Genomic DNA, 12599 nt, shown 5'->3' with positions numbered 1-12599 from the left:
ATTAGAAAACATCGCTCTGACAGAGAAACAGCAGAAACTGTTTATAAGAGTCAAACTGAATTTAACATAACGACAACGTTCACGTGCGTGTGCACAAGAAAGATGCAGCGATTGTTTACATGAACATTTTATACGTGCATTAAAAATGAATGTAAGTGAACTTTGCATAATAGAAATGTTTACTGTCAGCTGTCATCCTGAAGGTATAACTACACATGGACGCCATTTTGGAACACAGCTGCACAACGGGACACACACACACAAAGCTGCACAACGGGACACACAGACACACACACACACGTGCATACCGGGACACACACACACACACGTGCACACAGCGACAACACGGCTCAGTCACGCAGGGTTATGTCATGAATGTTGGAATCTTCAACAACATTAATGCTGTAAAAAGACAGATACACACTATCACTGCCCATAACCGACAATATCTTCAAATTATATGTGTATACAAATAAACTGCAAAAGCAACTTTACGCTTTATGAAAATCCAGAGCATTGGCTCCAGAGTTTATCCAGAGTTCACATGTCGACTCCTCCAGGATGTGAACAGACTTTAATCGAGTCGTCAGAAACTGAGCGTCTCACTCGGACCACACGTCCTCCAGAGTTGTGTGTCTGAGTTGTGTGTCTGAACGCAGCTTCGTGCAGCAGCAAAGTTCAAACATGCAAACTTCAGTGCACGTCTCCTCGGAATGTGAGAATCCTCGGGACGGACACACCGTTTGAAGATCCTGCACAGAGGGGGGGGGGGTTATTGTGGCTTCACAGCTCAATGACTTCATGTCGCAGGTTGTCGTGCACGTCAGCTGCTTCTACATTAAAGGGCTAAAGGAACATGTTCTCTCTCTGGTGACTGGTGGAGCTCACCAGTGAAACCTCCCAGCAGGAGCTGGTTCTCGCCGAGTGGGGGGGGCAGCGTTCTCATCTCCAGCTGCATCACCACAGGAGGAAGGAGAACTCTGCACGAGTCTCACGCACTGAAACACCAGTTTGGTAAAGTTGTTGTGTCTGTTTGGTCAAAGAGAGAAACTGAAGATCTCCTGTCAGTGTTTCTTCATCTTGGTCCATCAGTGAAGTTTCTGTAGAACAAATGGAACAATGACGTTTCCTATTTGCTGCTGCAGTAGATTCACAGGAAACCCAGTTTTCTAATGGTTATAATAGAGACTCATATTTAACACATATACAGTGTATTATACACCTGTCACTTTATGAAAGCCTGGTTTGTGCTGAATGGAGAAAAGTGTAATTTTGCTACAACTGTAATAGCTCATTTACATGTTCAGCCGTCTGCACCAATCAGCTGCTTCACAGTCACTTTACAACACAAGTCACTTCTAATTAGATTTCACAGCGTCAGACTGAAGTTTGAAATCAGCTCCTGTCACGAGAAACAAACGGCTCGTGGTCCGGAGACGAGGATGTGACAGCGTGACGCGTGGCTGAGAAGATATAATATATTTATATATATAGAAAGAGGCGACTCGCTTCCTGTCAAACCAGGATAATCCACTTTTAATCATCACACTCACACACATGCAGTGTTGTCGTATATTCATCATGTGAACAGACAGGTTGATCTGTGTGTGTTTGTCTCATTAGCAGCATCACAACCTGTATTTATGTTTAGGATGAAACTAGACTCGTCTGCTTTGAGTTGTAATCCTAATCATGGCCACTAGAGGACAGAATTGTCTAAATTTCTGTTTACGGGGAGTAAAGAAGTAAAAACGTTTACTTAAAAACGTTAAATACTTTAACCAAAAAATTTGACTTATTAAAGTTTTCAGAAATCATTTTCTTTTTTTTCAGCATGAAGTGGAATCCTCCATTTTTTCCTCCTTTTTTATTTTGAAGGAAAAGAAAAGGTCAATAAATTTAACGGTCATTTAGTTTCATTCAGGTGAATATGCAAATGCAGCATTTTAAGTAGAAGATTATGTAAAACATATTTAAGTATATATTATGTTAAACGGGCAATATTTCATTATAATATATGATATTATGTGATCAAATTAATCTTTACTGCGTCACAGAAAGAGAAAGTTACCATTTAAAGACGAACACAACGAGAGGTTAAAACAGAAGTTATTAAAATGAAGCCACACACAAATCCTTTGCTCAGAGAGAAGTTAACTTGTTGACCAGTTCTGTGTGACTTGTATGTTTAGAGTTTCTGTAGATTACAACAGCTCGTTACCAATATTTCATTTGTGTGAATCATCAATTATTAGTTTATGTATTTCACAGTCAGACCAATCAGCTGCTGGAGATTTGACCTTTTTGAATTAACCTTTGACCTCTGTGCTTAAACCTTGCTTTACGACACTCAACATCAGATGTCCCACAATGCAACACAAACCACTGACCAAGCACAGACGGAGCTGAAGAAGAGAGAGAGAAACGAAGGATGAGATGAACGGAGAGGAGAGGAGAAGAAGAGAGACGAGTACAGAGGCTCAGGGGATGGAGAGATAAAGAGGAGGATGAGAGAGAAGCAGATGGAGAGAGAGATGGAGGGGGGGGGGACAGAGGATCATCTTGTGAATGAGAGATTCAGCCTCCATCAACAGAAAGAGCAGAGTAACACTGACATCTAGTGGACGGTAACAACACCTGCACTGTGGAAGGTGATGAGTTTAACATTCTGAAGCTAATTGCACAGAATGAATCTTTCTTCTCTCTGACCAGAGCAATTTAATCCTGTGAGAATCGTTCCACAGGTTTAATAAAGCCGACGCCCGGAACAGCTGCTGAGTGATCTAATTTCTCCAAATGAACATTTCACATTTATAGTTTCACCTTGTTGTTTTTTTTACAGATGATGTAACTTCCTGTTTTCCCTTCTTTTGGCAGTAAATTCTTAGATTAATGTCATTGAAGTCATTTCTCATCCAAAGAATCTTACATTCAAAGTCTTGAACCTGAGGAATATGAAATAAATCAGATTTTTGCTGCACAGAGAAATTCTCCATGAGTCATCTTGACCTACTTTCCTTTCTGCTGCTCTTTAAATTGAATTGTCTGAATGTAGATCGAGTTCTTACTTCATCATGCATTTAAATACATATTTAATCATATTCACCTCCACCAAGGAGGTCATGTTTGTTTGACTGTTACTCTGCAGCATTAGAACTTGGTGAATCAGGGAGGAACCCATCAATGGTGCAGATCTGTTATCTATATGTTCAAGGACTAAAGATGGAGATTAGCTTGATCAGTTTGTGATATATCTGGTGCAATAAATGTAATTTCCCTGTTTCAAACAAACTAAACACACGATTAACTTGTGTCTCTGCAAGTCGACACCAGAGACAATCATCTGATAAATTGAACAGATTTACACATTGTTTTTATTTTGTATAGTTTTTCAGCATCGAAACTCCTGATATATTATTTTATTGACATAAACAAAGACCAAACAAACCACAACAAAAACTTATGAACATGAAAAGTCCGTACAGTAAATTAAATCACTGTAAATTCATCTGTAACAGAAGCTTATCTGATCATGTCACATTCCTTCATAAAACTCGTCCCCTAACTTCAATTTATTATATAAATAGTATTTTCATTTGACTTTTGAAACTATATTTTTACAAATGTCTTGTTTTACCTGAAGTTAAATGGTTGATACAGTGAACTCTGCTTCTTTATAAAACTCCTCCCACACTGTTCGGATGTAATCCTTCATTTGTTTCTCTCTTTTCATAATAAAGCAGAAATGCCTCATAAAGGCCTACTTCAAAAAAAAATAGCTCAAAAATATATATAGTTAAAAACATGTTTTTACATTTTTTTATGTTTTCAATAGCAAACTTGTCAAAGTTCTGACATAATGTGATTGTGAGTTTAAACACTAAACCAGTGCCTGTGTTTGAACCTCTCTCTGAGCAGCCACATCAGGGCAGATGTTTCCTGCTCAGCAGCAGTTAGCGGCCTCCGGCGTCTGTTTGTCTCCTCCCAGCCACACGGGGGCGCTGTTGATCTTGGTGCCCTGGGCCTTGGCCTGTGTGGTCTGGCCCTGCAGACCCGCCCCCTCACTGGCCAGGCGCTGGTGGATCTCCGAGGCCATTGTGAGGAAAGACTTCTCCACGTTGTCCGAGCTCTTAGCGCTCGTCTCCAGGAAGCGAATCTTCAGGGACGACGCCAGCTCCTGGAGAGGAAGCACGAGAGAGAAGGGAAACGATCACAACTCTTCAGTTATGCAAAGAGTAAAGTATCAGCTGTAAAATGGGATCAGGTAAAGACTCATTGTTAAAAAACATGTTATAAATATGAAATCTCTAGAGTCCAGAGTCAAGGTAACTAATGGGAAACACTGAAGGTGAATTACTGCAGTTTTCACATGTGCTGATCGGCCATCTTGGATCTTGAGGTTCTTCTTCGTGGAGTTTGAATTTAAGTTTAAATGTACGACTTTATTTCAAACTGAAAACACCAGAGGACGCAACACATTAGCAAACTGATAAGATAACACAAGCAGGTCAACATCACATCGTGCTAGTGTTACATCCTACATGTGCCTCACACTTGTGGTGTCGCTCTGCTCAACTGGTGGTGTCTTTATTATTATTTATTAGTGTGTGTGTGTGTGTGTGTGTGTGTGTGTGTGTGTGTACCTGACCAGTGGCAGCGTCCACCACTTTCTTGCTGACGAGGTCGGACTTGTTTCCCACCAGCAGCCTGGAGACGTTTTCACAGGCGTAGCGATCGATCTCGTCCAACCACTGCCTGACGTTGTTAAAGGACTCCTGCAGAGCGAGGGAGGGAGGGAGAGAGAGAGAGGGAGACGTGTGAAGGAGGAGGAGGAGGAGAAGTTAATGTTCACACTCCTCCTTTATGCTGAGGACAGAACCCTGACCTGCTCAGTGACGTCATAGACGATGATGATGCCGTGAGCGCCTCTGTAGTAGCTGGAGGTGATGGTTCGAAACCGCTCCTGCCCGGCTGTGTCCCACTGATGGACACACACACACAGACACACACACACACAGACACACACACACACACACACACACACACACACACACAGTGAGCCCACACTCTGAAAGGAGGTTTACCCGTGTTTGGCTTCAAGCTGTTTGATTTATCTCCCGTTAACGACCTCCTCCCTCCATCACTCTTACGATTTGCAGCTTCACCGTCTTCCCGTCCATGTCGATGGTTCTGATCTTGAAGTCGACTCCGATGGTGGAGATGTAGCTCTCGGTGTAGGTGTCATCCTGAGGCGCCGGACAAACATCACAACTACAGTTAGAGTGTTGGAATATTTCTTTATCGTCATTGCACAAGTTCCAGATCAGGTTCACAGCCTCTGAACTCACAGTGACAAAACATGATCAACTTTGAGAGAAGTAAATATTCTTCATATAATATCAACTTCAAGCAAGTTGCTTGACAATGTGTGTGTCTGTGTGTGTGTGTGTATGTGTGTGTGTGTGTGTGTGTGTGTGTGTGTGTGTTTGTGTGTGTGTTGAGAGTCTTACCGAGAAGCGTAGCAGCAGACATGACTTTCCAACTCCCGAGTCACCAATCAGAAGAAGTTTGAACAGGTAGTCGCTGTAGTCACACACACACACACACGCACACACACACACAAACACACACACACGTTCATAAATGTAATACTTGTAGATAATTCACTCTCGTAAACACAGACACATTCGGTTGTTAGGTACAAAAATAGCTAAGTTAGAAATAAGAAGCTTGTCTCCTCCATGTTAACAGGGTCATTAACGTTTGATTCTCCATGTTGTGTTCTCAGGTGAGGCTGGTGCTGGGAAGTTCCTTCAGGAAGGAGGTCATGTGACAGGGGCCTGACCAATCAGAGAAGGCTACACCGTGTCTAGACCCAATCAGCGAGAGGATCTCAGTTTCTGCTCGTCCAGACGAAAACTCCAAACTTCTCAGTGAGCTCTAAACTCACCAGGGGAAACGGAGGCGGAGCTTTAAAGCCTCTTTCACTATAGTTCACACTAGTTGGATCATTTGTTCTATCGTGTAACTATTTGATAATGAAGCTGAACTGTTAGAGAGAGTTGAGATGTGATGGATTGTGGGAAATAACTTCTTAATATTTATAAGGAAGTTTATTTATGACGTTGTTGAGGTGACGTTGCTTGATTTGACAGAACTGACTCTCAGGCCTACAACTCCCATGAGCCTCTGCAGCCCAGTGATCCACAGAGAATAAACAACACACTCTCACATATAAGTAACACAACATGTCTTTACTCAAACAAACTGTCGGATGGAGCTCAAACATCAGCAGCTACACAACAAGATTCATTTAGTGTGTCTGAATGTGGGACAGAGGCTGAATGTGTGTGTCCCTGAACACGATGCACCAGCTCGGACATTCATTAATCGAGTGGAAAACAAACCCCAGGATGTTACAAGGATTTAAAGTGTCTCCTAACTTCCCACGTCAGTGTAGGTGCGGATAACAGCGTTACACACGGTGTGTTGTGCAGGAGCTAAGTACGTAAACACTGACACACAACACAAAGACACAACACTTACTATTCAGGGTTCATGATCGGTGAGGTCGCTCCAGGTGGCTCCACAGAATCCAAAACTATCCCTGAACTGAAACTGTCAGATTATCTCCAGCGCTGGGACGTTGTGTCGGTCAGTGTGTGTTTGTGTGTTTGTTTGTGTGTCTGTGTCCTTCCTTCGGAGGGCAAGTGGCAGAATAAGCCGTAGCTGACGAGCTGACGGATGAGCTGACTGGTTCAGGTGCATTATTTATTAATAAAGACCAGCTCAGGTTACACCGGGGACAGCACCTGGAACCAACACACACACAGACACACACACGCACACACACACACACACACACACACACACACACACACACACGCACACATTGCTGAAGACAAAAAAACCTAAGCGCCGAACGTCACTGAACAAACAGGAAGTAGATCCGCAGGAAGAACCCAGGTTCAAGGACCAGGTGATGGGTAAAATCCTTTTGTGTTTTGTTTGTGAAATGATGATTTAATAATCTGACTTTTATTTCTCTCCTCTACACACACACACACATTCTGTCCGTCACATACACACCAACACACACAGGCCCGATAACATCACAGATTATTTCTCTAATGAGTAAATGAATAATATATAATGAATTGTCGTTATTCTCGCTGCACATTGTTAACTTCCTGTTCCTATTGGAGCTGTTAAACATTAACTGTGGAGCTGGAGTCAGGCGGCTGACTCTCAGATAATTCAATAATCCTTTATTAAACGTCCTATTTGCTGATTTAATGATTTATGCTTCTTCCTGTGAACTCACTGACTTCAGAGGAACATCAGCAGGAAAACACAGATGATGACAAACAGCAGCTTTAACACAAAGATATTAAACAGATGTAATATTAAAAACTTCTAAGAAGTTCCACAAAAGAAAAACTGTGTGTTTCATGTTAAGAACCTGAGCGTGTGTTGTTTCATAATCCCAAGATGTTTATTGTCGTCTGATAGATTATTGTTGCTCTTCAAGTCGTCAACAGAAAACAAAGTTTAATGGAGAACAGTTTGTTTGTTTTTTTGTTTTTTTGTTTTTTTGTTTTTTTGTTTGTGTGTTTGTTTGTTTGTTTGGTGTAAACACAACCATGCCAACACGTCAGTTCTTTCTTCAGCTCCTCTTTTCTTCTCTGGAGTCGGCTCCTTTCATTTCCTGTCTTCTCCTCTCCTGTCGTTCTTTCCTCTTTTCCCTTGTGGCCCAGATGCTGGAGCCGTTTCTCTGTCTCTGGGGTTGATGGTTCAACCTTCATCCTGCTCATGTGCTGACGTGTCCTTTTGGCAAGACACCCGACTCAACTGGCCTTGTTTACATCGAGTAAAGAGGTAAATGTCATTTCTTTTCATCGCTCCTTCTCTCATTTCACTCCTCGCTCTCCTCTCGTCCGTTTTCAGCGACGGACAAAGGCGAAAGCGATGCAGTTTGATTCAGTCCTGATTCCCGAGCTCGCCTCCCCTCCCCTGGTCACGGGAGTGAGCAGAGGGCAGGGGGATTGTGGGATATGCAATGGCTGAGCAGCTGTCATGGGGTCGGGGGTCAGCAGTCCTGACGACGGCCTGTTGCCGGGGCAGAGGCGGCGGCGCGGTGGTTGCTAGGGCAGCGTCAGGCTTTGTGGCGCTCCCGATGGAGCATGGAGGTGGGAAAACTGGGGGAAGGGACCAAGAGAAAGAGGAGAAATAAAGAACGAGAAGAGAAACTGACAAAGACAGAGGGTTAAAAAGCAAGAGGAAGGGTGGGAAAATGAGAAGAGAAAGAAAGAACATTAAACCATCGCCTGACATGGAGATGGAGAGAGGAGAAGAAGCGGAGGAGAAGGGGGTGCTCACAGAGAGAAGGAGAGAGAAGAGTTAAAGAAGAAGGGAACATAAACCTTCAACATATGACGAATGTGTTGTTGTGACTAGAAGAGTGAAGACAGTATAACAGGCCTGAATCCCACAGTGAAGTTATAACAACAACTGGTCTGATATCCGTCTGAATCCTCTCAACTCCATCAAGGGCGACGAGTATTCAACTTACAAACATGTCTGTGCATAGAAACATTAAATTGTGACAAGAAAACACAAAGAAAGACGACAAATTAATGTTGTCATGTGACTTAATGTTCATCAGTTAAACTGTTGAGGACATCGAGGAGCGAAGGCGAAGACCAGTTGATGGTGTGATGTAATGGTTATGATTCTAATACAAGTACAACCTGCGGTACCACAGCCCACTGCCTCTTTACAATGAACACTAGTACATCATCGTGAATCATAAAACAGTGTAAAACAAGTTGGGTTCATTTGTGAATTTTACACATGACGTCTATTTTACTGAGTCACATCTGCATGTGTCATGTTTTGTTTTGGTCCGATGGTCACATCTGCGGTAAGAGGTTGGTATAATTGGGACAATAAAGAGTGTGTGGCCCTCAAAAAGACACAATCCTGAACCAAACTGTGTCTCTGGAGAATCACACAAACACCACAACTTTTTGTTCAGTAAAGGAAACTCAGTTAACTGCAGTTAAGTGTTTGTCTCAGGGGGAAACAAGAAAAGTGACAAACATGTTTACGATCAGAAATCTAAAATGTCTCAAAGTTTGTTCTCAAGTAGCTTTACACAGACAGAGCCACGAGTGTGAGAGGCTGTGTGTGTGTGTGTGTGTGTGTGTGTGTGTGTGTGTGTGTGTGTGTGTGTGTGTGTGTGTGTGTGTGTGTGTGAGAGAGGTCAGTGGACGGAGTTAAACCGGTCATTGTTCCTATCAGTGTGTGTCCCAGGGGACCTGAGGGAGTGGGGATAAATAGGTGCTTTTCACTATTCACCTTTATTTTACCACGCTCCCTGGCTCCTGCATGCAGCGTGTGTGTTAGTGTGTGTGTGTGTGTGTGTGTGTGTGTCTTTGAAAACAGGGAGTGTTGAGACTGCAAGATGTTTGTAAATTAAATGTGGTTATAAAATAAAAAAATAAAACGTTGTAGAACTGAAATTAAAATCTGATCGTCTCAAATCAAACATGAGAACAAACATATGATTGACGCTTGTTTTTAAAAACCCAGTGAGGTTATTATCATGTTTTTGTCATTTGATGATTAAAAAATATAAAAGCAAAAACAGCTTAAGACTAAATATCTAAACTAAAATGATTAAAACTCTAAAAAGCCTTTTAACTAAAACCTGAAAACTATAAAAAAATAAATAAAAAAAAACACATAAAGCAGACAATAAAACACTGGTTTGTTTGTGTGTGTTTGTATCTGTCTGTGTGTGTGATTTATGTGGAGTTACTTAGTCACTGTGTGTGTGTCTGTGTGTGTGTGTGCATGTGTGCGTGTGGGACGGCCCTGAGGCCAATTAGGGGACAGATAATTAACCTCATTGAGACGGGATGCTGAATGAATGAAGGCCTTATTGTAAAGACACAGAGAAAGAGAGAGAGAGAGAGAGCGAGCAAGAGAAGAACAAGACGTACACAACGTCCTGACTCCAATCTGTATCTGTGTAGTCCACTCGTTTCTAATATTAATCTATCATATCACATAATGTTCAGAATGTACCAGATCCTCTGAATCCTTCCTGACAACGTTTCATTTGTTTTGTAGAATCAACTTAATCATCGTGTTATGAGGCGTTCACGGCCTCTCTGAGGTTCGGGAACGTTTGAGGTTAGATATCGAGACGGTCACATGAAGAAGAAGACAAAACGTCTTTTATTATAAAGTTTATAACATCTTCTTCTAACCTTCAGCATCAGCTTCTGTTTCTCAAACTGCTAGGAAGAGAACAGGGAGAAGGACAACGGGACATTATCTGATCATTTGGTTGGAAACATCCGTCTTTTTATTGAATTATAAAGTCAAGACAGACAATAGATGGAACATTCAATGAACACTGTGAAGCTTGGAGATGTTGAGGTCTGGACCTGCTCCTGGAACCTTCTGGAGCAGCTGTGTGTGAGAACACAAACATCCATGGCAGTCGCTCCAGACTTTTACCAGAACTTTTGCAGCCAGTTTGAAAAATGTCTGAGAGAGTGAGTCCGTTTGAGAATTCCCTTCTGACGAGTGAGGTTGTTGATGACGTCCCGCCTCCTGCATCACCTGAATGTTCCAGAGATGTTCCTGTTGTCATGAACGAGTCTGACTCCAACAATCTGCTGCTTCATATATGAGACAAACTCCAGAACATGTCCAGGTCCTGTTTCTGAAAACAACTGAAGAAATTCAACGCACTTCCTTTTGGCACAGAAAAAAAGAGATTCAGTCATCTTCGTCTCAGAGGAAGTTTCAGGATTAACTTTAATCTGACGTTTGGAAGTGAATTTCTTATTGTCACGATGCAGGAATTCCCCCTGGATGAAAGGTTTTCTTCTGTTCTCTCTCTCCAGTTTGGAAATGACAGTTTCTCCTTTTGCTTGAGAAGAAAAAATCCACAACAGACAGGAAAACGAAATGTGATCAAATCTAAATAGACAACAGAATGTGGTTAGTGTCCAATCAGTGAACGGGACGATCACTCCATCCACCATTTTCTTCATCTTCCATTCGGATACCTGAAGAGTAGAATGTTCAGCAGCGAGGACCAGATTCACAAGTCTTCATCTTGAGCTGCGTTTCCATCAGAAGAACCTGGAACTTTTCATCCCAGGAACTAAACGGTTCCTGCAGAACTTTGCTCACCTGCGTTTCCACCGTGTTGGTGAATAAAAGCCAGTTTTCAGACATCAAGTCCAGTTGGTTCTTGACATGTTCTGGAGTGTGGAGTATTTCTGGAGTCTTTCACATGTGAAGAACGCAGCAGTCGTCTCAGTTTAATGTCTTCTTAAGTGTCTTCTTCTTGAATGTCTCCTCTTTTCCATCCGGATCTTTTCGTTTTATCTATTTCTTCCCGTTTTGAGTCCATTGAAAAATGTCCACAGAAACTCACATCGACATTTGTGCTCCCGTTAATAATATAACACTTATGCACTTTTTCTTTGACGCTGCAAAACTTCGAAACAACTGAAACATTTCATTAAATTGGATACAGAGGAACTGCAGTAAATTAATCTGCCAACTGAAGAAGCCAAGATGCAGAAATGACTTCTTGGATTAAGTTAAAACCTTTGATCCATCTGAAGTAATGTTATGTAATGTAGTTAAGTGAGCGATAATACACAGTGAACATTTATTGGTAAAAAGATAATTAATCAAAAACTTGTGAGTTTAGACAAAAACACAACATGTAGAATATGGAGCTGACGTTTGTGTCTGGTTGAAAGAATCAATCCACACAGGAGGAAACGCCGGAGCAGATTTCAATCTTTAAAATTATCTTTTACTGCTGCGAATAAAACGTGAGGAACTAACTCTCCTGAAAAGATGGTTTCATCCTCGTTTCAGTTTCTGTCATTTCCATCATCTCTCTGGAGACGTTTTCTTCTCCAGACGTTTGTCTTCCACTCTCTTTCTCTCTCTCCCTATCCCTCTCTCTCTCTCTCTCTCTCTCTCTCTCTCTCTCTCTCTCTCTCTCTCTCTCTCTCTCTGCCTATGTCTCTGTCTCTCTCTCTCTCTCATTTTCTGTCTATCTCTCTCTATCCCTCTATCTCTCTCTCTGTCTCTCTCTTTCTATTTCTGTCCTTCTCTCTCTTTCTGTCTCCATTTCTCTATCTCTCCCCCTCTCTCTCCCCCCTCTCTCTCCCCCTCTCTCTCCCCTCTCTCTCTCTTTCTGTCTCTCTCTCTCTCTCTCTCTCTCTCTCTCTCTCTCTCTCTCTCTCTCTCTCTCTCTCTCTCTCTCTCTCTCTCTCTCTCTCTCTCTCTCTCTCTCTCTCTCTCTATCTCTCTCCAGTGACAGCCGGGCCAACACTTTCCAGAGTGAACTAGATCCCAAAGTTTGCGAGCGAGGCTTGCAGTGGATACGAGAGACAATACGTCTGTCAACTGGGACGCTGGTCTTCACATCACCTTTCTCGGGCGGTGCTCTCTTGGTATCTTGGATTCTATGGGTTACACGGCTCTCGTTGACCCTGTGCTTGTGATCCTTGGTAGTCCGGTATCGACCGTAACCCGTTCTGCGTTGTTTGGCA

The 12599-nt window shown here is 42.4% G+C and overlaps 1 protein-coding gene across 1 annotated transcript; it reads right to left on the bottom strand.

Moving 5' to 3' along the window:
• Positions 1–3830: 3830 nt before the first annotated feature.
• LOC133003296 (ras-related protein Rab-1B-like) lies at positions 3831–6577 on the bottom strand. The gene is made up of 6 exons (XM_061072979.1): positions 6547–6577; positions 5511–5583; positions 5151–5246; positions 4886–4981; positions 4644–4775; positions 3831–4177 (listed from the first exon to the last, which is right to left on the bottom strand). Exons 1-6 carry the CDS (start codon positions 6558–6560, stop codon positions 3944–3946), a joined length of 645 nt encoding a protein of 214 aa, XP_060928962.1. The 5' UTR covers positions 6561–6577; the 3' UTR covers positions 3831–3943.
• Positions 6578–12599: the final 6022 nt, after the last annotated feature.

This window comes from Limanda limanda, chromosome 6 (assembly GCF_963576545.1).
Source record: "Limanda limanda chromosome 6, fLimLim1.1, whole genome shotgun sequence".
Classification (NCBI taxonomy): Eukaryota; Metazoa; Chordata; class Actinopteri; order Pleuronectiformes; family Pleuronectidae; genus Limanda; species Limanda limanda.
The sequence above is the reverse complement of the archived record's forward strand: the minus strand, read 5'-3'. Positions and strand labels throughout refer to the sequence as shown.